This window comes from Pavona decussata, unplaced genomic scaffold, assembly GCF_977016875.1.
Source record: "Pavona decussata unplaced genomic scaffold, jaPavDecu1.1 SCAFFOLD_254, whole genome shotgun sequence".
In the NCBI taxonomy this organism is placed as follows: Eukaryota; Metazoa; Cnidaria; class Anthozoa; order Scleractinia; family Agariciidae; genus Pavona; species Pavona decussata.
The window spans coordinates 4,140,778-4,164,965 of NW_028145657.1; the positions used below are offsets into that span (position 1 = coordinate 4,140,778).

Sequence of the window (24,188 nt, forward strand, 5' to 3'; positions counted from 1 at the left end):
ATACCCCTCGTCCTGAAGTAGTGGATCTTGCCTTGGATTACTATAAAGAACTGAAGAGGATTGCATTTGACAAATTATATATTCTCGAAACTTCTTCTTTTGATCACTCATTTATGAAGATTTTCCAAAACAAAAATATTATAACCCATTGAAATTTACAACTTACAAACGATCCTAAATGGACTCCTTTTCACAGCACTAACCGCGCAGATCTTAGAATAGCTCACCGATTGGCTGAACAAAACGTTAGCGGGGCAATGAATAAACAACAAAAACAGCGTTATCGGACCTTAACACTAAAACAATTAAGATGCGTGGTAAACAGATCCAACGAAATAAGAGGTTCTAATGGACGGCGTGATATCTGGGGGCGCTAAGACGGTACTTGAAAAGAGTGAGTAATTATTTGTTTATCCTAAGATATTTTATTAAATACCTATTTATAGAACTTGCCCCATGAAACGTTTTCTCAAAAAAAACGTATCGTCAGCTATTGGTGAACAATATAAATTTCACTATTTCCTAAAACTACAGATTGCAGTTTTAAAGGTGTTTGGTTGTTGTTTTAAAAAAGGTGTTCTAAGAATGTAATCTCTTTGTTGATGAAGAGAACAAGACTTTGCTGCTTTGTTGTTTAAGTAATCGCGTGTCATTGCTTAATTATGTTAAATTCAAACCACTCGTGCTTTTTTTAACAAGAAAGACAGGTGATGGTGATTTTATATGAAAAGTACGGAATGAAAAATTGTTGTTGAGACTCGCTGAGAGGCTTGACGGTAAACAAAACTCTCTTGGGCGGGAACGCCAATATACTTAATTTTAACGGCAGTATAGAGGTTTATTTTTCTCCTGTTCTCAGTATCGTGGGGTTCAAGGATTATTAAGAATTAACATCTACAAGACAGCACCTTGGGAGATATTACCCTGCGGGAGTTAACACGTCTTAAATGATAACAATCCATTAGAGAGCATTCGCAGGGTATACGAAGATACATCGTACCTCTGGATTTTATCCCTCAAAGTTTTCTTGGCCGGAGAATGGCCTACCTTCCTTTCTTTTCTCTTATTGGGTAGTTTTATTGCAATATGGTTCGAGTAGTTAGCTCATGATTACATCAACAGTTGGTGTGTGCGTGCATAACGTCAGAGTGCAAATGAGATGTCTTTTGCGACAAACATACCTTTTAATCTAAGATAACAGTATCGGAATTATTCCGGAAGAAAAAGTATAGATCAAGATAGTTCTTTAGTTTCCAGAAAGAAAAATATTAATATTTTTCCAATCAGAAAATAAAATTGTCCTTGTGATATTTATACCTCAGGGGTAAATTCCACTCTAATGGAAATCCCTGTTAGTTTTTGTTTAAAACAAGAACTCTTGGAAGACACTCAAATCAATTTAACGTCAAGTCACTGAAGTTCCTTTAACGTGGCGTCCAAATCAATTGATCAAAACCTTTACATTCGGCAGACGTTTCGAAAGAAATTTTAAATAGTTTTGCAAAGCGTGGGCCCGTTTTGTTTTGTGATATGTTCATTAACGCAAATTATACAAAATTGAGATAAACACTTTTACAAATAGAAATAAGAAGTTGTTTACCTCATTTAGTACATTTTCTCAAGCACTGCTCACATTCATTTGAAAAATATTTATAGCTCAGGGGTATATACATAAATTATTAACCAGTATCGTCAACGAGCGTTGACCAGTGTACTGCATAATTAACCTCAAAGAACACTTGTGTTTTTCATTTTTAACAGGAAATTTTAAAATTCCAATTCGATCTGGATTATTGTCAAGTACTTTATCATGAGCCTCTGCCTCGTGAGATTGCATGCGCAAGTGACTCCCCGCGTTATTGACATTAAATAAATTCACTTTAGTTTAAGATCGACAGGTGTTGTGGATTTATAATTTTTTTTTTCATTGATTTGACGGGCACGTACACACTACAAAAAAAAAAAAACGTTTATTAATGTTTCGTGAATCAGCTTCGAGTAAGCAGTTTGATGGTAAACCAATAAGCGAGCGTATGTGCTTCGTCTACTTAAACCACTCACGTTTATTTAACTAAAGAGACACAGGTGCTCTGACCTCAAAACTCTGCTCTATTTTTTTTTATTTGTTGCAGCTAAAAATTGTTTTCTTCAAGTCCAAGAAACAAAATGATTTGCTGTTCAAAGACAACATTGCTTCTTATAATGCTGCTGATCGATTTGAATTCAACAGCGGTGACATGCGGTAAGTCGAATGTTAGTTATATCAGGGCCTTTGTTGACTTCATCAATTCTAGAGTAAGAACTCACGATAACTGTATGAAACATTTTCGGGGCTTAATTTTAAAGAACTTTTTTTTTCGAAAATAAATTAAACTTCCCAAAGTATTTTCAGCGCAAAATTATTCCACTACAAACCTAAGAAGATAAAATTTAAAAAAATTATCCAGACGCAGGCGATAGAGGCAAAACAACCTGATTACCAATGATATCAGTTCAGATGATAGCATTTACGTTGTTATAGAGCTGTGTTCGTTGAAATCCAAGCTTTGAAAAACCTACGATTAGTCGTGACTTTCTCCTCCCAAAACAATGCAAAAACTTTGTTGGGAAGAACTTGACAAAGTAATATAAATGGCTAGCACTGCCATGAATGTCAGGTCAAACCAAGGCTTACCATGGCACACATAAAGTTCAGTCCGGCCCTCCACAAACCACTAACTGTAAACATTCCTGTTTAGAGTAGAGACGGGTTTTCACTTCTGATTTTAGAAACTGGCCTTCACTGCCCTAAATCAAGGGAATATGGGTTGGAAGTGGTTGGGAAGGAATGTGTACAAACGAGCATTTGTTCCCCCCATTTCAATTTGCATTTTCAAATAAAGTGGTATCAAATAGGCTAGGTTAGCAATGTTCATTATCCATTTCTGGGACTCTAACAGTGGTGAAAGCTTTTTTCTTAAAAATTATGTATGCTTCAGAATTAAACTTTCCAAAAGCTCAATGATCAATAAAGGATCTTGTTGCTAGTTGGGAGATCGAGTTCAGGGCCAATTTTTCCCATACAAAAAATAATTTTATAACTTCCATAAAATAATATGTAAAAGGAAGGGAAAAGTTAAATCCCCAGAAGATAAATCACAAAAATTTGAATCAGAACGTGTTTGGTTGTGTTGCTAGAAAGCAATCTGGTGATCAGTAAGATCTCGTATAAGTTGTTTCTAGGCAGGGAGCGGAAGAGGGTGGAGATTTTTCGCTAGAAATGAATGAAATACAGCAAATCGCATGATGTAGAAGAAAGGAACAGGTGTATTTTAAACTGTTTAGTGTAATGGACTATAATTTTCTTTGCAGATGGTTACTGTCCGTCAAACGGACGACTTCAACACGTTTCTTTTTCTGATAAAGTAAAAGATCACATCCTTGAAGGGTTCATTGATTCAAGTAAAGAAGTTTCAAGTGATGTGGATTGTCAAATGCTGTGCATTCTGAATGGAAAGTGTAACATGTTGAACTTGGGAGATATGGATTCGTCCCTGCACGGCTCCTGTCAAGTTCTGAGGTTTGGTGCTGGTTATAACATTAAACAGAAGAAAGGATGGAGCTTTAGAGGTCGGAGGGTAAGACATAAACTTTTTATCGGGACTTTTTATGGTAACGAGAGAAGTAACCTTTTTTTAACATTTTTCTTGTTATAGAGAAATTACTGACCAACCGACCTTTGGCAACGTTTAAGTCTTTCACAATTAAACCGAAAACGTGTGTCAAAAATTTGTTTACGATAGGTTTTTCTCACGCAAACGATATGAGCATTTGTTGCAAGAGAATCAGGCTGCGTAGCGTTTTTTTATGGTTTCTTGTTGACTTTTACCTTTAAAATAAAATAAAATTAAGGTTTTAGTCATATTGTCATGATTTGGACAAGTAAAATAAGAAGGAAAAGTCAAGGTGAAATGATATACACGCACGTCTTTCTTACTGGTGCGCAGGTGAAAATGACCCTGATCGCCATGACACAGCGGCAAAATGAGTGCGCATGTTCCGCAGATTTGTGATTCAAGCGAGAATCGATTATGCTCCACTTCAATCGCCAAATTCACACCTGTTACCACAATATTTTTTTTTGTTGTTGAATGAGATATGTAATGGAGGAAGTTCGAAGGAACCTTTCCTGAAAACGGCAACCTTATCTATTATGTTTGGGCTTATCTTCGCCAAACGAAAACAAACAAAGGGAATTTTAAAAATGCCGCCATTTCGCCGCGTAAGATTGCTCACGCGTGACGAGCATGCGCACTCATTTTGCCACTGAGTTGATCGCCATGACACAGCGACAAAACGAATGCGCATGCTTAAGCCGCGCGCGCCATTCCTGTGCGTGAGAGAGCGACTGCCACAATATTTTCATAGAAACAACGAGGTTTCAAAATGGCGGCAATTTAAAAAAAATTCAGGTATTTGTTTCAATTCGCGGGGAATAAGGCCGAAACAAAACAATCAAGGACTCGTCTACGATATATCTTTTCAGCAAAAAAATGTATATATCTTTGCAAAAATAGTAAATTTTTCTGCCTGAAGTCGAGCTCTCGCAGGAAAAGATGAACTCTATCCCTATAACTTAGTTACCTGGTAAATAAAAAAGTGTAGACTGAAGGTGAAAATTCGGAAAAAATTCGTCTACAAGGTTTTACAAAATAGTTGCCCTTGGTGCAGAAATGGCTAGACTAGCGGAGGTAAAATGTGGGAACTTCGACTGCAAATTACACCCGGGCTGGTATCCGACCACAAGGAGGAGTAGAAACAATGACAGGAACAAGATCTACTCGTGCGAGTATGCTCACTCATTTTGTTGCTGTCTATCGTCATTCGCGTTTGCTTTTGTTTTGCATTACTACGCTCTGTGATTGGTTTACAAAACTCGCGCCACTTTCTCAGCCAATGGCAATCCAAACCAAAACCAATCGTCTTTTGGCTGCACGCGTTTTCCCGCGCTTGGCGCCAGTTACATGTATTTGCTTCGAATTCTGATTGGCTCGATGTGTTGTTTACATCAGTTGCGATAGGCCAGAGTAATTACTTTGGTTTTGGTTTTACGACACTCAATTGGAAACCGCTCTGAAAGGTTAAATTTAAAATCAATGAGTAAGATATACTTAGATTTCTGTGTAGCATAATATGATGTTATTTTGGTCAAGTGCATGTGTGAAGTATATAGATAATAACTGTGTTCCACAAGACAGATATTTTTATTTGCTTCAGTGCCTTTCCTCTCCTTGCTTAAATGGTGGAACTTGTTTCACTCTTGATGAGAGTAACACTCCTCGCTGTGCGTGTACGGAAGAATGGACTGGTCAGACATGCGCACAACGTGGTAAGTTCAGGTGTCTCACAGCTTTGTCACGAGTACCACAGGAAAACAATTTTTTTATTCTTTGAAATAATTGGTTGAATGCAGATAGAAATAGACTGGTTTCCCAGAAAGGAAGAATACTCAAAAGTATGTAGTTTATTCAGATTCACAAATTGTCTCCAAGAGCTGTATAATCCGGCTCTGCCATGGTTACATTTCATACAAACTGTTAATTACAAAAAAATCATGTATCCATACGAAACATGTGATTGAAATCGTTCACAATTTTCCTAAGGTGCATTTTCTCAATGAGGGTTCGCTCGGCCGGCGTTGTTCGAAAGCCGATTAACGCAAATCCATGATTAAAAGTTAAGCGAGGTTTTCAGCACGCTCACTAAGAAGATTCTTAAAAGTTAATTGTAAGCTAATGGTACAGAATTGTAAGCTAATGGTACAGAAAAGTCGACGTCAAAACAAAGGGACAAAAATCTTTTGGAAAACTTTATTCATTAGTAATTAATTAAACTAGAATCATAGTTCACGTTAACCCAGGATTAGCTTAATGGGGCTTTGAACAACTGGGGCAGGATGTGTAGTTGGCCACAGCACAATCTGCTTGTAAAATCATTTTCGTCCATCACCATTGCATTATCAAACCTGGGAAAGTGCAAAACGTAAATAACAAAAGCTGAAATAAAGGAATGCAAGGGACGTCAAAAACTAGAGCCCTGGAAGTACGGACAACAAACCATAAAGAAAGAAAGAAAGAAAGAAAGAAAGAAAGAAAGAAAGAAAGAAAGAAAGAAAGAAAGAAAGAAAGAAAGAAAGAAAGAAAGAAAGAAAGAAAGAAAGAAAGAAAGAAAGAGAGAGAAAGAAAGAAAGAAAGAAAGAAAGAAAGAGAGAGAGAAAGAAAGAAAGAAAGAAAGAAAGAAAGAAAGAAAGAAAGAAAGAAAGAAAGAGAGAAAGAGAGAAAGAAAGAAAGAAAGAAAGAAAGAAAGAAAGAAAGAAAGAAAGAAAGAAAGAAAGAAAGAAAGAAATTGAAGGAAGAAGAAATGAATCGTCTTTAAGAAAAGAGTGAACGACTTGTAACGGATCGCTGTCTTTTGCGCTCACAGATATATAAACTTCGCACTGATTTATCAATATTTTAAAATTCCAATAACGCCTTCAGCATGTATACCACAAGCACTTGGAATGGAAAGTGGTGCAATTCTGAACTCACAACTCACAGCCTCTTCGCAAAGGAACCATGTGAGTGGCCCCGGCCGAGGAAGGCTGAACGTAAAAGAATCGAATACTTTAGTTGGTGCATGGGTGGCTTCCGATAATTTAAACCAGTGGCTTCAAATTGATCTGGGTAATCACAACACCAACTTTACTCACGTGGCAACGCAAGGAAGAAATGCTTTCAGTACTCAGTGGGTCACCAAGTACAACTTGGAATTTAGCGACGATGGAGTCAACTTCCAGTACTACAAAGAGGAAGGACAAGTCATAAACAAGGTGTTGTAGTGTATGATCATTATCATCCACAGAAATGATGATTAGAAAACATTTGCCTACCTTAAGTTTCCGTTAGCAGCATTCTAAAACGAGCGCTCCTTCAGGCCTAACGATTTGCAAGTAATAAACACATGAAATGAACTTTTCTTGGCGAAGTTAATATACAAAATTTGCAAAAAGTAAACTAGTGTGAAGTGAACGTGAAGATTTTTAACTGCCCTTTCCGTTTCTTTTGTAACTTTCTTAATTTGATCCAAGCCTTGTTAGACCTTGTTATTGCTCGATATATTACCCTGGCCTGGTTCATCCGATATTTCTTATTTAGGCGTGCTTTGCAGGATTCCATTCAGCTGCACTGGCTGGTTGCTAAAAGCACCTTCAGTGGCGTCACAAATAGAACAAGAAGCTTCCTGGGCGGTTTGGGGGTGGAACTAGAGTGAACGGGATAAAAAAAAACGTTTACTTCCCAAATCTGGCTCCAGGCCTATTTAAGAAATCAATTCAACAATTTTGCTTTCTGTGTGTTTCAGGAGTTTGATGGTAACGCGGATCGAGACACCGTTGTGAAACATGAGCTAAATCCACCAGTCAGGGCTCGGTACATCCGATTTCGACCAACAGCATGGAATTTGCAAGTATCAATGAGAGTGGAGGTGTATGGTTGCCCAGGTACGCGTTCGCATATAAAATCATGATACAGGAATAAGCTTATGATACTATATGCGGTATATTTAACATTAAACCTACTTTTAGAACTGAAAAACAAATGTACGAGGTGCAAATGATTTGCTAAATGGACAATCTCCAATACCGTCGGTACTCCAAATTTCAAAGCGAAACTTTCAAACTGCAGCTAAAAGTGTGAATACGACAGCTTCGCTTCTTTCTTGCCGACCAGTGCCGTTCATGTCTGTCGAGATGTTTCTAATTTTACCCTTACAAGTTCAAATACGGACTTATGCTGTCCGAGTAAAATCCGATTAGTGGGAGACAATTTCCAATGGATTCGAACTTTGGCTTTTCCATATATAATTTGCGCATAAATTGTAAGCAAACACTGTATAAGGTCCGGTAGGATAGCTGCTACTTGCATTGTTTTGCTGTACAGAAGAAGGAAATCAAACGAAACTTCGGCTTCGTCCTAACGCCAGTTTATGCAGTAACTGCGATTTCCAAGTTGTCAAAATTACTTTGTAGCACCATCTCCTGCATCACGCATATCTTGAATAACAATCATGGTAAGTTTGAAGCATACGTTAAATTTAAAATCATGTGTAAGAATACAATCATATTCCCAAAATCTAGACAGAATGTATTTCACTATTTGAAGACAACACTAAGTATAATAACAGTATCAGATAAGCCGTGATCAATTTACAATTAAATCGCTCAATGCGGATGCGTGGCTATGTAACTGAAAGTTATGACCTCTTTCCAGGGCTCCCTCTGCCTCGTTCACGTAGCTTCCTATTGAGGGTAGGAGGTAGAAGCTATATAGCGGACCAATAGGGTCACTGGATATTTTTGACCAAAGGTGCCTACCAACGGTACCTTTCTTTGACTGATAAGTTCACAAATTCTTGAAGAATGACAGAGTGTGAGATGTCGTGAGATGTGAGTGTGAGTGTCGTAAAACCAAAACCAAAGTAACTACTCTGGCCAATCGCAACAGATGTAAACAACACAACGAGCCAATCAGAATTCAAAGCAAATCCATGTATCTGGCGCCAAGCGCGGGAAAACGCGTGCGGCCAATACACGATTGGTTTTGGTTTGGATTCCCATTGGTTGAGAAAGTGGCGCGAATTTTGTTAACCAATCACAAAGCGTAGTGATACAAAACCAAAGCAAACGCAAAATTACTTTCCACACTCAATTGAAAACCGCTCTATAGAGTAAAATTTTTAATTGTTCTCCTTCTTTCGTTTATATTTTTCAGCTACTTGAGACAATAACCAACACTAACCAAAGAAAAGAGACGACAATGCCTTCTGCAAGTGTTTATTGCTGGGTTTTGCACACTAAATGCAATTTAACCTCGTTAGCCTTCCTTAAATTATACCTCTCTGCCAAAAATATATAATCAACAAGAGAACAGTTCTTGCAGACAAATATGCTTGTAATCATTATTACTATCATCAGTAGTTTTAGAAAATCTTGTTGCAGGAAAGTTGCAATAAGTAAATTTAAGTAAATTCTTGCGATAAACATAGGAACACACGTAACAACAATTGCAACAAGAACAATAACAATAACAACAACAATGAAATAGTGTGACAGAATATGTTACGCCTGGTGAATAAATGAGAGTGATGTATTAATCAGTAAATGACACAGGCATACTCGGAAAAAAACCAGAGTGCCCTACCAGGAGTCGAACTTAAGACCTTCCGATTACTAGTTCGGATGCTCTACCACTGAGCTACTGGAGACTCGTGGGAGCTAAGGCCATTAAACTAGGTTCATGGGACAAACATCCTGCATACCGCAAGGATTGGAATGTGCGCAATGGAAATAATGTGATGGAATATGTTAAGCCTGGTGAATAAATAAGAATGATGTACTGATCAGTAAATGACACAGGCATACAGCGTTTTCTTACACCATATATTCACAGTTTTTTTTCTTGAATGCAGATGTTCAAGTTTTAAGAAGAAGACGACAGTTTTAAGTTTTGAAAACATGTTTCGACAGAACCAACTGTCATCGTCAGTTACCCTGTAAGAGTGAATTTAATTCAGTGAATATTTAAGTTAATATCAAGAAAGGATCCTCTCTTGACAACGTATAATCAATAGATGTTACATGGAATGGAATGTATAACATGAATAAATGTATAAGTAAAATGTTCAAGGTAATTTAGGAGCCCCAACGACCCTTTTGGAGAAAATTAATCATATGTTGCACTAAACACTAGCTGAGTGTCCCTATGTCAATCTTGGTTACTATTTAACGTTCCTGGAAAAAAAATACCCGCTCTTCACTGCCAGCGAGCAAGACTTTTAAGAAATAAAAATCCAAGTCAGATATGTAAGGGTGATGTCTGTCCACTAGCCAACAAGCAAGTCAGCTTGTATAGGTATATATTTTTGTGTCATCAGGAAACATGGCAACATTGCTCGTCAGGACCGAATCAGGCAAGTTATTTACATAGATCAGAAATAACATCGGACCTAAAATGGAGCCCTGAGGTACTCGGGAGCTGAGGCTCAGAGGTTTCACCCAGCACTGTTACACGTTGGTAGCGACCCATCAGGTAAGAAGTAAACCACTGCAAGAGGCTGCCTACAAATCCGAACTCGTGAAACTTTTGCAGCAGGCGGCCGTGCATGGTTAACCTTATCGAAGCGGACCTTAGACATATTCATATACATTATGTCCACCTTATTTCCGTTGTCTAGTAGAGAGCCCACGTGGTCCAAAACTTCCAAAGGGTTGGAGGTGCATGATTTCCCTCTAATGAATTCTTGTTGACAATCTCTTACCACCTCGTGCAGTCTATCTTTGAAGGGTTTTAACACTTATTTCCTTATTTTCCAAGGGTATTCACTAAAACCCGATAGATTGAAAAAAAAAAATTTGCAAGAATTTTTCCTTTATTTTAATCCTACAGACAAAAACATTGTAAAATCGAAAATAACGTTCGATAAAATCAACAAGTTTTTATTAATGCCTTCTCCAACAGAACTTTCGTTCTAAAAACATCTTTTGCAACACAGAAATGTGCTGCTACTGATACATCATTGTCTTTTATCACGCATTTCTGCTTCAAGCTCAATCTGCCCGTGATATCAGCGCATTCTTAACCACTATTTACAAACGAGATATCAAGGGACCAACAGCCGATTCTTGAGCTTCTTTCCACTTGGTATTCAAGTGGCTTCCCCGGGCTTTCAAACGATAAGTATAGGTATCTGGACATGGATGGATAATTTCAGGATTACAGCAAAACGTTTTTTGTAAACATCTGCAAGTACAGATCGAGATATTCAGAACAAGTTCCGGCATATTTGCCCGCAGCCTGGCCACAGTCTCCAAGAAAAACAAAATAAATTAAGTTGCACCTGATTCAAAACACACACCCCCGCAAGGTATGGCTTATACGCATGCGCGACCTATGCGGCAATTTGTATCCCAAGAGCACTACAATGCCGACATCACAGAAGGGTTGTCACAGTGATCAAAATGTTCACTGGAGTAGCACGTCCAGTTCAACGCCAGAAAACATCAAAGTCTTCCTTAACTTACACTGAAAGTCTTCCAGTCAAAGAGCCAAACGTTAAATCATTTATAACGTGGTTCTCACTTTTTCATTTGTCGACTGCAGCTCTAAATGAAGACAATGAAATAAAAGCTGTCGAGGAAGACCTTCCTGGGTTAATGCTAGTTTTAAGTTTCCTTCGCCGAAAATCATACAGAATCTGTGAGATTCCTGCCTCGCTATTTTATATGGGAAAAGCTTAAGTATTTGGTCTATCAATAACAGCTACGCCCGCATAGCTTCGTCCTATTGTCATATAGGTTTGCAGTAGGTTCCACTGGTCTGTCCTGGGATTATAAACCTCAACGGAAAACAGGTTACTGGATCCATCATCTCCCCCTACAACAAACAGCAAGCCATTGACCGAAGCCACGCCCGCATTTCTGCGACACATGCTCATATCGGCAACAGGACGCCACTGGTTTACATCCGGGTTAAAACATTCCACGCTCTTCCGCACGTGCGGTCCGTCGTGTCCACCAATGGCGTACAAGAGTCCGTCTGCCACGCCCACGCCTGCACCGCTTCGACGCGTGCTCATTTCCGCCATTAGACTCCAGTCGTTAGTGTTTGGATTGTAACACTCAACGGAGCTTAGACAGTGTCTCGACGCGCCGTCGTATCCACCAACGGCAAATAGCAGGTTGTTCAAAACCCCAACACCGACGCTGCTTCTTCGGGTACTCATCGGACAAATCGGCCGCCACTCGTTAAGCTTCGGGTCATAAACCTCACACGTGTTAAGTCCTGTTGTGCCGTCAAAGCCACCTATCGCGTACAGTAGGCCGTTCATAACAGCCGCGCCGAGAGTGCTACGGCGCGCTTCCATAGACGCCACGGGGCGCCACTGATCTTTGATTGGGTCGTAGCAATCGACGGTTCGAACACGCAAGGAACCATTGAAGCCACCCACGGCGTAAACAAGACCGTCTAAGACGGCAACGCCAGCGCGGCAACGGCGGGAGTTCATCTCGGCGACAGCGTACCAGCTCTCGCCTTTGAAATCGTAACATTCCACGCTAGGAACCAGAAAAGCATAGAAGCAATAAGTAGACGAACACAACAAGAACATTTATACTTGTGTCATTGACAATATATGAAGAGGTTAGTTTGTAAAAAAAAAAACTGGTACTGCGTCGGTGGGGAAGTAAAAATGAATGTTTGATTTTCTCAACGGAGCTGCGAAGGTAACTTGGCCTCCATACAGACATTCGAATGCTGATGTTTCGAGGGTAAGCCCTTCGTCAGAGCGAATCCTGGGGTGTGTTCATGGTAGCCCTGGCCAATTCTGAGCTCCAAATTACCTTATCAACTACTTTGTTAACACCAAATTTTCTTTATAGAAAATACAGGCTTATTGTGCCATTTTCCCACTCTCCTTTCGTGACATATAATTTTCAGTTTTTCTTTCTTTGACGCGGAAAAGTCAAATTCGTCCGTCGAAAACAATTCCTGTACTAAAATAATACATTCATGTATCATGCCTGGCGGTGTCTTGAGTATGTGCTTACAAGTAATACAGAACAAGCTCTTCTCCTCGGGTTCAGTAGGTCAACTTACCTTCGTATTGCCTTGGGTGCCTGGCCTCCCACAACGTACATCACTTTCGGTAAGCCAATCGGGGTCCTGGGGCGAGTCCTCGGTGACTGAACAGAAGACCGTTGTTCGTTTGTGAGCAGGTGATATTTCATGGCCTCAATCAGGAAATCCTTACACATGTTGTTATTCTTCACTAGCGTTTCTGTTTCGACGCGGCTCACGAGGTATTCACGTGACAAAAGCGGTAGACGCACGTGCTCCATCAGCTGAGCTAAGCAGTCTTGTCTGTGTTCAGGATCATGATTCACCCACGTGACTACTGCCTCAAATACCTGATAAAAAATAATGAGATTAAATCTGTTATTTCTCACACAAAGTCAGCAGTAAACTCCGGCTTCTGTAGCATTAACCAACTAGGAGAATTACTGGCAAACTTTATGGGACTCTAGTACAGTGGGGACATGCAGATATAGAGGATATTACAAGGTGGCGCGAATTATATTGTCGAGTGGCAAAAACAATATTTTACGAACGAGTGCAGCGAGTGAGTGAAATATTGTTTTCAACATGAGAAAATAAAATTCATATCTTCAAGCCACCGATGTTTTCTTTTTATTATATATACAAATCTATCGCTTGCCATTTTTTTTACCGACTGTTTGCACAAACAACCGTGAAAATGAGGGAAATGACGTCATCGATATACTCACTAGTGAGGATATGGGAAATACACCACTCAGGTCCCGATTGTAGTTTCGTATGAATTTTACAAGTGGTGTATTTTCCAGTAAAACACTCCTGTCTATAAACAAATACGTGAAACCTCTGATAAATGACTGTCATCAGTATCTGCGTGAAAAGAGTTTCTCTTTGAGACAGTGTGAAGCTTGAAATAACCAAATGACTGAGACAGCAAGAGTATGTGACGGTGTTACCCGTGGTCAGTACCCATATAAACACATATTGAAGGGAGACAACATGTAGAACAAGGCTCACTGTCCAAGGAAACAGCACAACAACTGAGGCTATAGATTAAACCATGCCACATGGTCACGTATCCAATAGACCATAAGCTTCAGAGTTTCAGCTTAAATTCCAGAACTTGCAAAATTATCACAGTGCAGCTACTGTAAGATTTCGGAGCCACTCAATTATGAGATAGACCGTATTAGCCATTATCAATAATATTGTAAGTCATACCCATGCACTTGTTTAACATGCATAAGACATTTTGAAGGAAAGAAACTATACACATAGGATTCAATTCAGTAAACTACCATTAAAAAACAAAACAAAAAAGTTTTCATATTATTTTCATACCTTCTCCTCTGAAGGTACTGTCAGCTGATCACTTGAGATAAGTTCCTCAACTTGTTCGCTTGGCAAAGCCAGAAACTCATCTGCCTGAATGACTTCACTGAAATGTTTCTCGGCAAACGAATGTGCTCCAGCCATTAAATCACTGCATGAATGAACGTCAGCGAAGGCTCTGATTCCTAAACAGTTGGTGGAATGAAGCTGACCTTTCAGAAAGTCACAGCAAGCGTCTCGAACTTCTGTTAGCTGAAGAAGGTTAGCAGCAGGGAGTAAAACCTAAAGAAAAAACGTTGACTTCACTGAAAATTTCTACAGACTGCAAAAGAAAAAGTCCTTTTTCCTTTTATGACTTCTTTCATGAGATCTACTAAGCTGGATAAGCTAAACATTTTATACATTTTGTTTGCAACAATGTAACTAGACCTTTATGGAAGTGAAGTACGTATTACTAAACACTTCTACGAAACAATGGATCAAAGAGAACAGACAGGGTTCATAGACTTCACAGCACAGCAACAGAAGTCACGGGGCTCTTTGAATTTTGACTACTGAAAACTGTTGGGAGAATTCGATACATTGATAAGGCGAACTCGGTTGAATGTAAGGGTTGAACTCAAAATGTTGGGGGCGAACTTGAATGGGTTGAACTTGACACGGGGAGAAACCTCCTGCTACCCAGACATCAGAAGGCAATAATACAATGACTTCTGTAAAAGCTTATTAGATAAGAGGCTTAAAGGTCGGCACACTGCAAGCACTAGTCCTGGGCCTTCTCCCATTGTTTGAAGAAAAGAATGTAGTGAATTTTAGTCCCTGTGATTTGTCCCACAAATTCAAATTGGTTTGAATGGAAGGGACAAGTGGCTGGCATTTGTCCCCTCAAAATTATGCTTGTTTCTTCATGAAAACTACAAAAACTCTAAAGGGACTTGTCAAGACTGCAAGCGGCCTCCTCAGGTACTATTATTATTATAATTTTTCTTTTTTGTCAAGAGATTCCTCCCCCTAATCTTTCCTTGTTTTCACTGTTAATTTGAGAGGGGGTGGCTTATTTCCAATCATCAGACCAAAACTTATGTCATCTTTTCTAAACATTTACCACATAAATAGGGAGCTTAAGCAACGATGACAGCAATGGCAACGAAAACGCCACCCAGAAATATATCTATATTTCATTTGTGCTACTTCACGATTATTTCAACTTGCTCAACTTTTACAAAACTGGTGAACTATGTTGGTAGGAGTGGCGTACAAGTTAAGAAAGAAAATAGAAAATTCTCCACAAAACCTTAAATGTGGTCATTTCGCGTTGTTGTTTTGCAGAGGACGGCAAAGAAATGTACCAAAATGTAAAATGCACATGCAGAGTGATTGTTTTCGCTCCTTGAACCTATTGCTTTGCGGCGATGTTGTTGCCATCGCAATCGTCGTTGCTCCCTATTAACTGAAACATAGCACTCGTGGTAATCATGTATCACAAAAAGTGGAAACGACCTTGAAGGACCTGTTGATATTTTTGTTGTTGTTGATTATCCCCAACTGTGAGTATAGGTTAAGAAAGATAAGCAAGTAAGTTGGTCTGCTCCTCACCTGAACATTATCTTCTGTGACTTCAATCTCTGCAGTGTACACATACTGGACCAACAGCTCAAGAGCATGGCTATCAATCTCGCGCATTGTTACAACTGTCTGCCTGCTCTCAGACAGTTCTCCTGTAAACATGGCAAAAAAGTAAGGACTGGACGATGCTAGGACAACTCTGTGCGCAGGAATTTCATTTCCAGCTGCCTTCAACAGAACATCACAAAGCTGGTTTTGTTCACGTAAAGTGTTCATAACTTGAAAAGACTTGTTATGGCATTCTGGGCTTCTGTAAGGTGGTATTACCATCTTTTCCTCTTCTTGCTGCTGTTGTGGGATTGCTTCCATATCGTGATTGCCTTCTGCAAAAAAAGTTAAAAACATACATTATAAATCATCACTGATATCAAATCCTGTAAAACAATTCCTGATGTAACAACCTACATGTAAAATATCATAAGTATATTAATGACTAACTACTGTAAAAGCCAGCAGATAAGCCAGATGGATACAACATACAAACAGTCCGTGTTTTATACCCAGTCCATAGCCCACATTTTATACCTCAGTCCATGTTTTCCTGACCTATTTGAATCGCAATTTGAGCGTTTCTTGACCGTGCTTTTTAGATCCAATAAAAAAATACACTCCACAAGAGACAAGTCAATAAATTTCGCCTTGGAAATCACAATTTACGAATAGAAACTGGAAGGCACAACAAGACACCTGAAAATCTAAGAATCTGCTCTCTTTGCCATTTAAATGAGATTGAGGACGAACCACACTTTTTATTTTCTTGTCATCATTATAATGACATGCGCAAAAAAAATTTTCAATGAAATAAATGTTAGATATCCAAATTTTAATGATCTAGACAATAATTCAAAAATTTTGTTTCTTTTTAACAGCGTTGATCCTTTTGTCTGTAGGACAATCGCGGCTTATATTTATGACTCAATGTTAATACGACAATCAATGTCAATTTAATTAGTCAAATACAAACTATAATTTTATATTATAGAGCTATATTAAGTCAGTAATGCCATGTATACATATGGAAATACTGAATAAACTGTTGTTGCTGCTGTTGTTGCAAATCCAACCTGAGTATCAGGCCTTCCCAAGTCGTGGGTACGACTCCAGAGAGGTAATTGCTTAAAACCACAAAAGCGATCTAGTGCCCCAGTCTCTGGGGCCAAGTTTTACAACAAATCCCCTACTAATACCATGGGTCAACCCCACAGGATGGCCCCTGATACCTGCATAATTGAAATTAATTGAGATATTTGAAATTTATACGTATATGAACTGTGGGTGAATTATTTTGTAGAACAAAGACCATCAAAGTAATGTACACAAATTTTAAAAGGCAGCTGCAATTGTCTTAACTATGACACTGGTGCAGTGCTCTACCAACTGCTTATGAAGCCAATAATTATTGGAAGCTGACTACTGTATTTTCTAAATTTGTAAAAATTATATACATTACTTGCAAAAAATTTCGGACGTTTAATTTTCGGACACTTTTTCCCTCATTTCGGACAAAAATTTTGGACACTGCGCTGAAACATGCCTAAGGTAAATTTACGACTAAAAAACATGAATTAGACTGAAATAAAATCTGTGAAAATGGTTTTACAGCCGGATACACCAACGAGAAAATAACACAAACTCAATCAAGCTTATGCCTCAAGCAGTGCCTCAAATGTTTTCCTTTCCAGTGATAAAAAGAACGACTGAGCAAAGCCGCCTAATCCGAATTCTACCCATATTGGTAGATATATTGGCTTAGGTATATTGGCTTTGAAGTGTGTGATGCCGTCGCCCAGAAAGTACTTTTAAAGTTTTATACTATACTGTAAAAATTTCGGACGCTTAAAAATTTCGGACAGTTTTATTTTCGGACACTATTTTTGTCCGAAATTAAAATCGTCCGAAATTTTTTGCGAGTAATGTACCTGCTGTACACGTACAGGATGAATAAATGAATGTATATAAAATCATGCATTTGAACAGTGAGATTCAAACCCATGACCTCTTCAATACAAGCGCAATGATCTGTCAACTGAGTTATCAAGCCAACTGGGAGTTGGAGATTTAATTAACAGGTACTACTAGGAATGTAAGCTTATTATAACATGTACATGCAGATTTCAAGAGCTCCATTTGTTTTACCATCCCTGAGAAACTTTTATCTACATATTTTCACATTGAACCATACCTTGTTCTATAAAGGGGAAAAATACAGCTTTGGTCAAATGTTCAGGATGGTGCCCGAGGATGGAGGGGGTGGGAAGTGATAGTGATACAGTCAAACCTTCACTAACGGCCACCTCTCCACAACGGCCACCTCTCTACAACGGCCACATTTTTTTGTCCCAGCAGACAGTCCTGGCTGATACATTAGCTCTTGTTTAAACCTCTCTACAACGGCCACCTCTCTACAACGGCAACGGCCCCTAAAGTGCCTCCCCAACTGCCAAAATAACCTCTCAACAACGGCCAGTACATTCCTTTTTTTTGTAAAAGAACACTTTTTTATAAACTGAGGCAGTAATGGACATTTATCTTCGGAACATTACGTTTCTGTATCCATTTTAACGATATACGGATTTTGATTGTGTTCCATTTAAATGCTGCTGTAAGCATAAATTGTCTACAATAATATAGCAAATGTTGCGAACCCTGCTCGTTTCGTCTTGTTAACATTTTGATTCAAACAGTCTTTACGTTTTATTGTGTATTTTATCTATATATATTATTTATTTTATCTATATATATTATTTTTAAGATTGGATTGCCATTATAGGCTACAGTAAGCATGAACTTGGCACAATGAACACGTTGTACTTCCCGAAAAAAAAAGTGTCATACTACACCCCTGCCTCCCCATAACGGCCACCTCTCCACGACGGCCACTTTCTTCTGTCCCCAAGGTGGCCGTTGTGGAGAGGTTCAACTGTAGTTACAGATGGATACTGATTTGAATATGAAGTTACATGGTCGTTTCACTACACCGTTAGTTCGAAAATGTGATAATTTTTCAAAACTTATCTTACAGTGTAGCTGTTTCTCCGTTTCACACTATCTTCGGGAGGATTAAATTGGTCTCAAATAATATTGTACAATGTCGATCATGTCAATTTTAAAATGTAGCGAATCAACCAGACTGCAACATAGCGAAACAACTAAGTTGTAGAGAAACAACTGGTAATTGTTGGTATCTTCGGACAATAATCTTCCGCTGCATTGAGAAGGAAAACTTGACAATTGTTTGGAGATGGTGATAATTACTGCCGTTCATAATGAGACATATTCTAGTAGTCAATCCTACTTTGATGAAGCTAATATACCCGAGTACAATTTAAGCTAATCAAATAAAATGTCTTCTGGAAGTCCTCCAACATCTTTAACCGAAACAATCGCGCTTCGCAAAGAAAAGGAAGAAACGATTGCTGTTTAACATCAGATTAAGTTTACTATATTTAAGCTGTTGGGGAAAACAGACTTCACCTAATAACTGCGCCGCTACGTGCGTGAAAAGCTTTAATACGGGTAGCTTTAATAAGCATTTAACATTAACGTTTAATATACACGTACTAAGAACTTACCAAAGATAGCCTCCTCCAACATAAAATCCACTTTCCTTGAGTGTATAAATATAATGCCTTCGAATCACACGATGATAATGTCAGACAAATAAAGCTTCGATCAAAACAGACGAATTTTGCCTCGAATTATGTATGTATGCTTGACCCGCACGTCCAAAGTTCGTTCTAATATGTCACTCATATATAACTGCCATTACTTCGATTTCTTGCAATTATATCTTAATTTCCACGTCGCTGATATACAGCTAAATGAAGATTTTACCGGCAGCTAAAGAGTCCGATACAATACCAGTAGCACTAAAAACCTTTGAAAACACTTGTTTGCTCCGATTGCCCAGCATTCAATGCTGTCTAAGAAAAATATACTCGCCAGGGAGGGGAGAGGCCGATCGATACTTCATGTAAAAACCACGTATAATGTCCTGAACGTCTCGCGCACATGCAAACTTTTTGTACAAAATTAGTTTTAGCATTTATATTACTTAGCTTTGTAATGAATCGAGTTATTTATTAATTAATTTGATTTGATCAATTGGCATGGCCTAGCGCCTGGCATTACTTTACACTGAATACAGAGACGTCATATCTCCCGGCTGACGTGGGTCAGCAAATCTCGCGGATAAAAGCAACTTTTGATCTTTCCTCTACAGTTAGCAAAGCCTTTGACCCCAGATTGGTTTTCCAAAAAAAATATACAGTTCCTGGATGCATTTTTGGAGGTGGGGAGGGGTGGGTCAATTTGGGCCATTTGGGGGTCGGTACATGATAGGGGTGCAGGGGCGGGGATGGGGAAGGTTAGCACACACACACACACACACACACACAAAAAAAAATCCGGATTTCAGATTTCCAGAGTTTAGCATCTCTCTAAATTTTGGAACCTGAGCAGGGCTCCAAATTTGGTTTCATTTCTGGCCACAAATTTCTATTTATGGCAATCAGGGATAAAGACAAACGACAATAGGAAACAAACAACCAGTAGCAATTTTTTTTCCCACAAACTCATCCTGATCCAAGCTAGTCCCTTTTCCCCTAACAAACCCTAAGGACTAAGACTATGTGCCCATGCATGCTAGACCTTTGGAAAACTGCCAGTCTACAGTTGAACTGTAGACTGGCAGATATGCCATGACTGTACTTCAAAAATCATTTTATCAGCATTTAGTTACGAAGGAAGTTGCGGTTTTCAGGAAAATGAGTGAAAATGCAAGAATGAAAAAGTTCAAAATCTTCTAATGTATTTTAATATATTGTTTCGAGTGCTGATGTCCGAGCTAATCCTTGCTCTGAGGAATGTTTACAGTAGCCAATTTACCTTTAGTTATCAACTCTGAGGTAATTACTGATGTAATGTAGACTTGAAATATGCTAATCAGAAGCTTAAAAAATAACGTTTTTTCAGACACAGGGTATAGAGTCTGTATTAATTTTACTGATTTTAGAAAAAATGCATTCACCTTAGGGCCTGTTAAAACCAAAAAAGGAACACCATCAAAAAGAATTCACCGAGATATTGTTTTAATATCAGCTTCATTATATATTGTACAGTCATTGGTTAGGATCTGGCCTGCACAGACAATGGCATTAACTGCCGGTAATTACTAGCTGTTTGTGGCGTTGGCTGCTTAGGATCATGCTTGCTTCACGATTAAAGGTCAGAAGGGAGATGTGTCTGATCAAGAGCTGCATGTTGGACAGGGACCACCATGATAGCATAGGGAGATAAAACTTGACATTACTGCCTGCTCACTGACAAGCCTTTCCTGCTGGCAGCATCAAAATGATGGAAAGGGAGACTCTCTTTTGAAAGCTGATTACTGCTAATCCACAGTTAAAAGTTAACCAAGGTTTTCATCTCGCTTATTAAAATTGTTTTTTAAAGCTTTTTTTTTTTAAGCTAATGGTAAAGAAAAGTCCAAGTCAAAATTGAGGGACAAAAATCTTTAGGAAGAATCTTTACTGAGTTAGCAATTCAACTCAAGTCACATTAATCTAGGGTAGTTTAACCAGGCTTTGAACATCTGGCTGCAGAATGCTAACAGTGCTGCCATCAGTATCAATCTCAAAACCTTCAATTGATCCTTTAAAAGAATCTTTTATAAAAAACGTAGAACAGAATTGAATTTTATTAATTCAAAAGTTGTAGACAAATTTTTACACTTGTGCACTTCTTTTGTGCCTGCCATAAATTAAGGAGCTGGGGCATGAAGGATCTTTGCCAAATTTTAGGTTGATTTTTCGTTTCATGAACATAACAACCACCTTCTGGGACAAAAATGGAGGTACATCACTTGAATTAACTATGACAGGCTGCAATCATTGCCAAAAGTGAATGCACAATTTAGCATTGAGGTTTCTTTGGATTGCCTTCATATTTGACGTAATAATTATTATTGTCCTACACAATTCACTCAAGAAACTTATTTTCATTATTAATTTTTCCCAGAATTTGGTTGTACTTCTTATAAAAAGAAAAAAATCAACAACATTTGACATAGGCGATTTATGCAACCAGCCCCTCAATTAATGACAGGATCCAGAAACAGCCTAAAGGACATCTGCTTATGCAATGTTTAACAGCTCACTGCTTTATAGCAGAGGTTCCTACAATGGGCTTGAATTTAAGCCACTTTTGTCCTACAGTCTTCTCCCAAAATGGAGATAAATTAATAAAACTACTGTCGAATGTTCAAGTTACTTTGGTCTACTAGCTAACATCTCTCTGATGTTGTCCTCATGTTCTTTGACACTCCTTTGAAGGTATTCTTTGTTAGCCTGCAATACAAGTCATGAGAGGAAAAACTTGTTCATTAAAATTACGCACAATTATGTACTTGACATGCCAATTTCTTTAACCCACACTCTATGCTATCTACCCAATACCCCATCCGCACTGAGGCACTTTTGCTCTCTCCAAGGATGGTAGCTCACTGTTTTAATTCAAGCGTGTCCCTTAGAAACTCCAAGTACAACTAGGCATGTGTCCTGGTCTCTCTGTAGATTGTTTTCCGGGTATAGTTATATTGCCTCAACAACATCAATTTTAACATCTTTGCTGTACTTTAGTTAAGGTACACTCCTGCTGACAAGCCTATTAAACCCAGGTTCACGGAAGTTGGAGAATATGAATAAGACTTTGTCAGTACTATACTGTATACTCTGATCTCTAAAACTGTCGATAAAAATGACAGGTTGGGTACTCCAACTTAGAAAACAACCTAATTCATTTTAGAAAATATATATGTTTTGGAATTATTGCCCAGTAAACACACCACAATATTTGCACTAATTCAATGACTGGAAATTGTTATTATAAAGCAAATTTTCATCTTGTTGCTTTTAGGGACAAATAAATTGCCCATACGGGTGACGGTAAGAGGAATATTACCACAATTGGATACTTACCTCAATGCTCTTAATTTTGTCTTCATTGGTGTGTAGTTTTTCCTCAAGTTCCTTTCTAATATAAGATACAGGCTGGAGAACAAACCTGTTTCAAAACAGATGCATCAGTAAAACTACCTCATTTCTTCCAAAAAGGTATGAGGTGGCATTCTGAAAGCAATGAGCTAGGATAACATGGCACAACATTACAGGCATTCCTCTTTCTGTTGGACTATTTTAATCACAGGGACAGCTGAGAAATGAAAAAAAACAGTTGCCAAAGGGAGGAAGTTTCAGTATTTTTCAGACAAATTGGAGGGCAGCTGTAACCATTATTGAAGCAAGGGTTTAATAGAACATAAGAAAAAAATTGAGCAAAAGGTTGCTCTGTCCTGTATGATGGTTAGTGACACTTAAATTAATGTTACCTCACATTTGAATAGCATACTAGAAGCAAAAGGATAAAGGGAAAAAGGGATTTGATTGCACCACATTGTGACAATAATTGTGGCATAATTGATTGATTTATTTAATTAAATTAAGTAAATAAGTAACTTTATTTTTTCACATACCGTACATGTATATGAGCAAAGGCTTGTTAAATGCAAATGTGCAGTTATTAAACTAGATTATTTAACCAGCAAATTAAAACAGATTAAAACCCAGCTGTCTTTTAACTACAAGTCTTCCCATCACAGTGACCTTGTCCATTCACATCATCCATTTATTTTGAGAATCATTTAAAATCACATTTAGGTCAAACAGCAGACATGAAATTCGCATTTAGGTTTCCTTGAAAAAATGAGTACATAAATGAGAATAGGGCAAACTCAGTAATTCTGGCCTTTGATGCTCATGCAAGACTATTCAATTTTACTGAGAAAATGAAAGCACCGAGTGACAAATGTAGGATAAACATGGTCTGACAAATATATTGAAGCTACAACTGTATTGCAATAATGATGTTATCCAAAAAACTTATGATGTTGAATTTGGTGAGAAAAACTCACAAAAAGAGTAATCAATACAGTTAAGTTAGCCCTGAGAACAGCATGACTTACATTCTTCCTATTGACTCATAAGTTCTTGTATCTGGAGGTAAGGAAGCTAGTTCTTGGTCTGTCAGCTTAGCATGAGTTATATTCCTTCGAAGCTGCATTATTTGACCTTCTGCAAGCTTTACTCGCTGTGTAGTTTCAATCATTTTTCCTTGAAGCTCCTGAAAAGCCTGCAGTGAAAAGGTGCCCTTTAATTCCACATATTTCTGACACAAAAATCTCTTGAATGTTTTAGGATGTTTTACGAGATTAGTTTTTGGCCAAGGGGTTGTCTATGTACCACCTCAGCTTACAATATGTCAAGTCTCTTGAAGTTGACAGTATGCCAAACATGACTCAGTGATGAACTGAAACTTCAACTCAACATTGTTCATGTAGAATGACAGCAAGAGAAAACATATCGGGAACACGGCGATGAATATTTTTTTTAATCCATCCACCGTTCTAGCAACAAAGAGTATATACCAAATAATACCCACCTTTCGCAGCTCCTGATCAAATCTAGTCGCCATCTTGAAAATTGAATTGAAAACTGACTGAGAGATCCTGGAAAGGAGATTTCCAAGTTCACATGCGCAGGATGTGTG

General features: G+C 38.4%; 3 protein-coding genes across 4 annotated transcripts; 1 reads left to right on the forward strand and 2 right to left on the reverse strand.

The window, feature by feature from the left end:
* Positions 1–284: 284 nt before the first annotated feature.
* Positions 285–9,574, forward strand: LOC146456685 (adipocyte enhancer-binding protein 1-like). Its single transcript, XM_085092653.1, has 7 exons — positions 285–394; positions 2,133–2,242; positions 3,352–3,617; positions 5,257–5,368; positions 6,519–6,850; positions 7,381–7,519; positions 8,790–9,574. The coding sequence occupies exons 2-7, from the start codon at positions 2,167–2,169 to the stop codon at positions 8,795–8,797; spliced, it is 933 nt and encodes a 310-aa protein (XP_084948779.1). The 5' UTR covers positions 285–394; positions 2,133–2,166; the 3' UTR covers positions 8,798–9,574.
* A 923-nt stretch (positions 9,575–10,497) lies between these two features.
* On the reverse strand, positions 10,498–19,512 carry LOC146456686 (kelch-like protein 2). 2 transcript variants are annotated; one of them, XM_085092652.1, is made up of 5 exons: positions 19,160–19,512; positions 15,558–15,907; positions 13,971–14,243; positions 12,672–12,982; positions 10,498–12,130 (listed from the first exon to the last, which is right to left on the reverse strand). In XM_085092652.1, exons 1-5 carry the CDS (start codon positions 19,179–19,181, stop codon positions 11,311–11,313), a joined length of 1,776 nt encoding a protein of 591 aa, XP_084948778.1. In that variant the 5' UTR covers positions 19,182–19,512; the 3' UTR covers positions 10,498–11,310. The 2 variants fall into 2 exon arrangements, with proteins under 2 accessions (XP_084948778.1, XP_084948777.1); XM_085092651.1 differs by having other exon boundaries at positions 15,558–15,910; positions 19,160–19,511.
* A 2,114-nt stretch (positions 19,513–21,626) lies between these two features.
* LOC146456687 (prefoldin subunit 1-like) lies at positions 21,627–24,151 on the reverse strand. The gene is made up of 4 exons (XM_085092619.1): positions 24,081–24,151; positions 23,605–23,771; positions 22,565–22,649; positions 21,627–21,934 (listed from the first exon to the last, which is right to left on the reverse strand). The coding sequence occupies exons 1-4, from the start codon at positions 24,111–24,113 to the stop codon at positions 21,854–21,856; spliced, it is 366 nt and encodes a 121-aa protein (XP_084948745.1). The 5' UTR covers positions 24,114–24,151; the 3' UTR covers positions 21,627–21,853.
* Positions 24,152–24,188: the final 37 nt, after the last annotated feature.

Coding starts and splice junctions, on each gene's coding strand:
- LOC146456685 (XM_085092653.1), top strand. CDS start 2,167: ATGATTTGCTGTTCAAAGACAACATTGCTTCTTATAATGCTGCTGATC. Junction 3,618..5,256: donor GGAGCTTTAGAGGTCGGAGG/GTAAGACATAAA, acceptor TATTTGCTTCAG/TGCCTTTCCTCTCCTTGCTT. Junction 5,369..6,518: donor TCAGACATGCGCACAACGTG/GTAAGTTCAGGT, acceptor TAACGCCTTCAG/CATGTATACCACAAGCACTT.
- LOC146456687 (XM_085092619.1), bottom strand. CDS start 24,113: ATGGCGACTAGATTTGATCAGGAGCTGCGAAAG. Junction 23,772..24,080: donor TTGATCAGGAGCTGCGAAAG/GTGGGTATTATT, acceptor TTTTCACTGCAG/GCTTTTCAGGAGCTTCAAGG. Junction 21,935..22,564: donor ACAAAATTAAGAGCATTGAG/GTAAGTATCCAA, acceptor CTTGTATTGCAG/GCTAACAAAGAATACCTTCA.
- LOC146456686 (XM_085092651.1), bottom strand. CDS start 19,181: ATGTTGGAGGAGGCTATCTTTG. Junction 14,244..15,557: donor TCACAGAAGATAATGTTCAG/GTGAGGAGCAGA, acceptor TTTTTTCTTTAG/GTTTTACTCCCTGCTGCTAA. Junction 12,983..13,970: donor CAGTACCTTCAGAGGAGAAG/GTATGAAAATAA, acceptor ATTTTTTATCAG/GTATTTGAGGCAGTAGTCAC.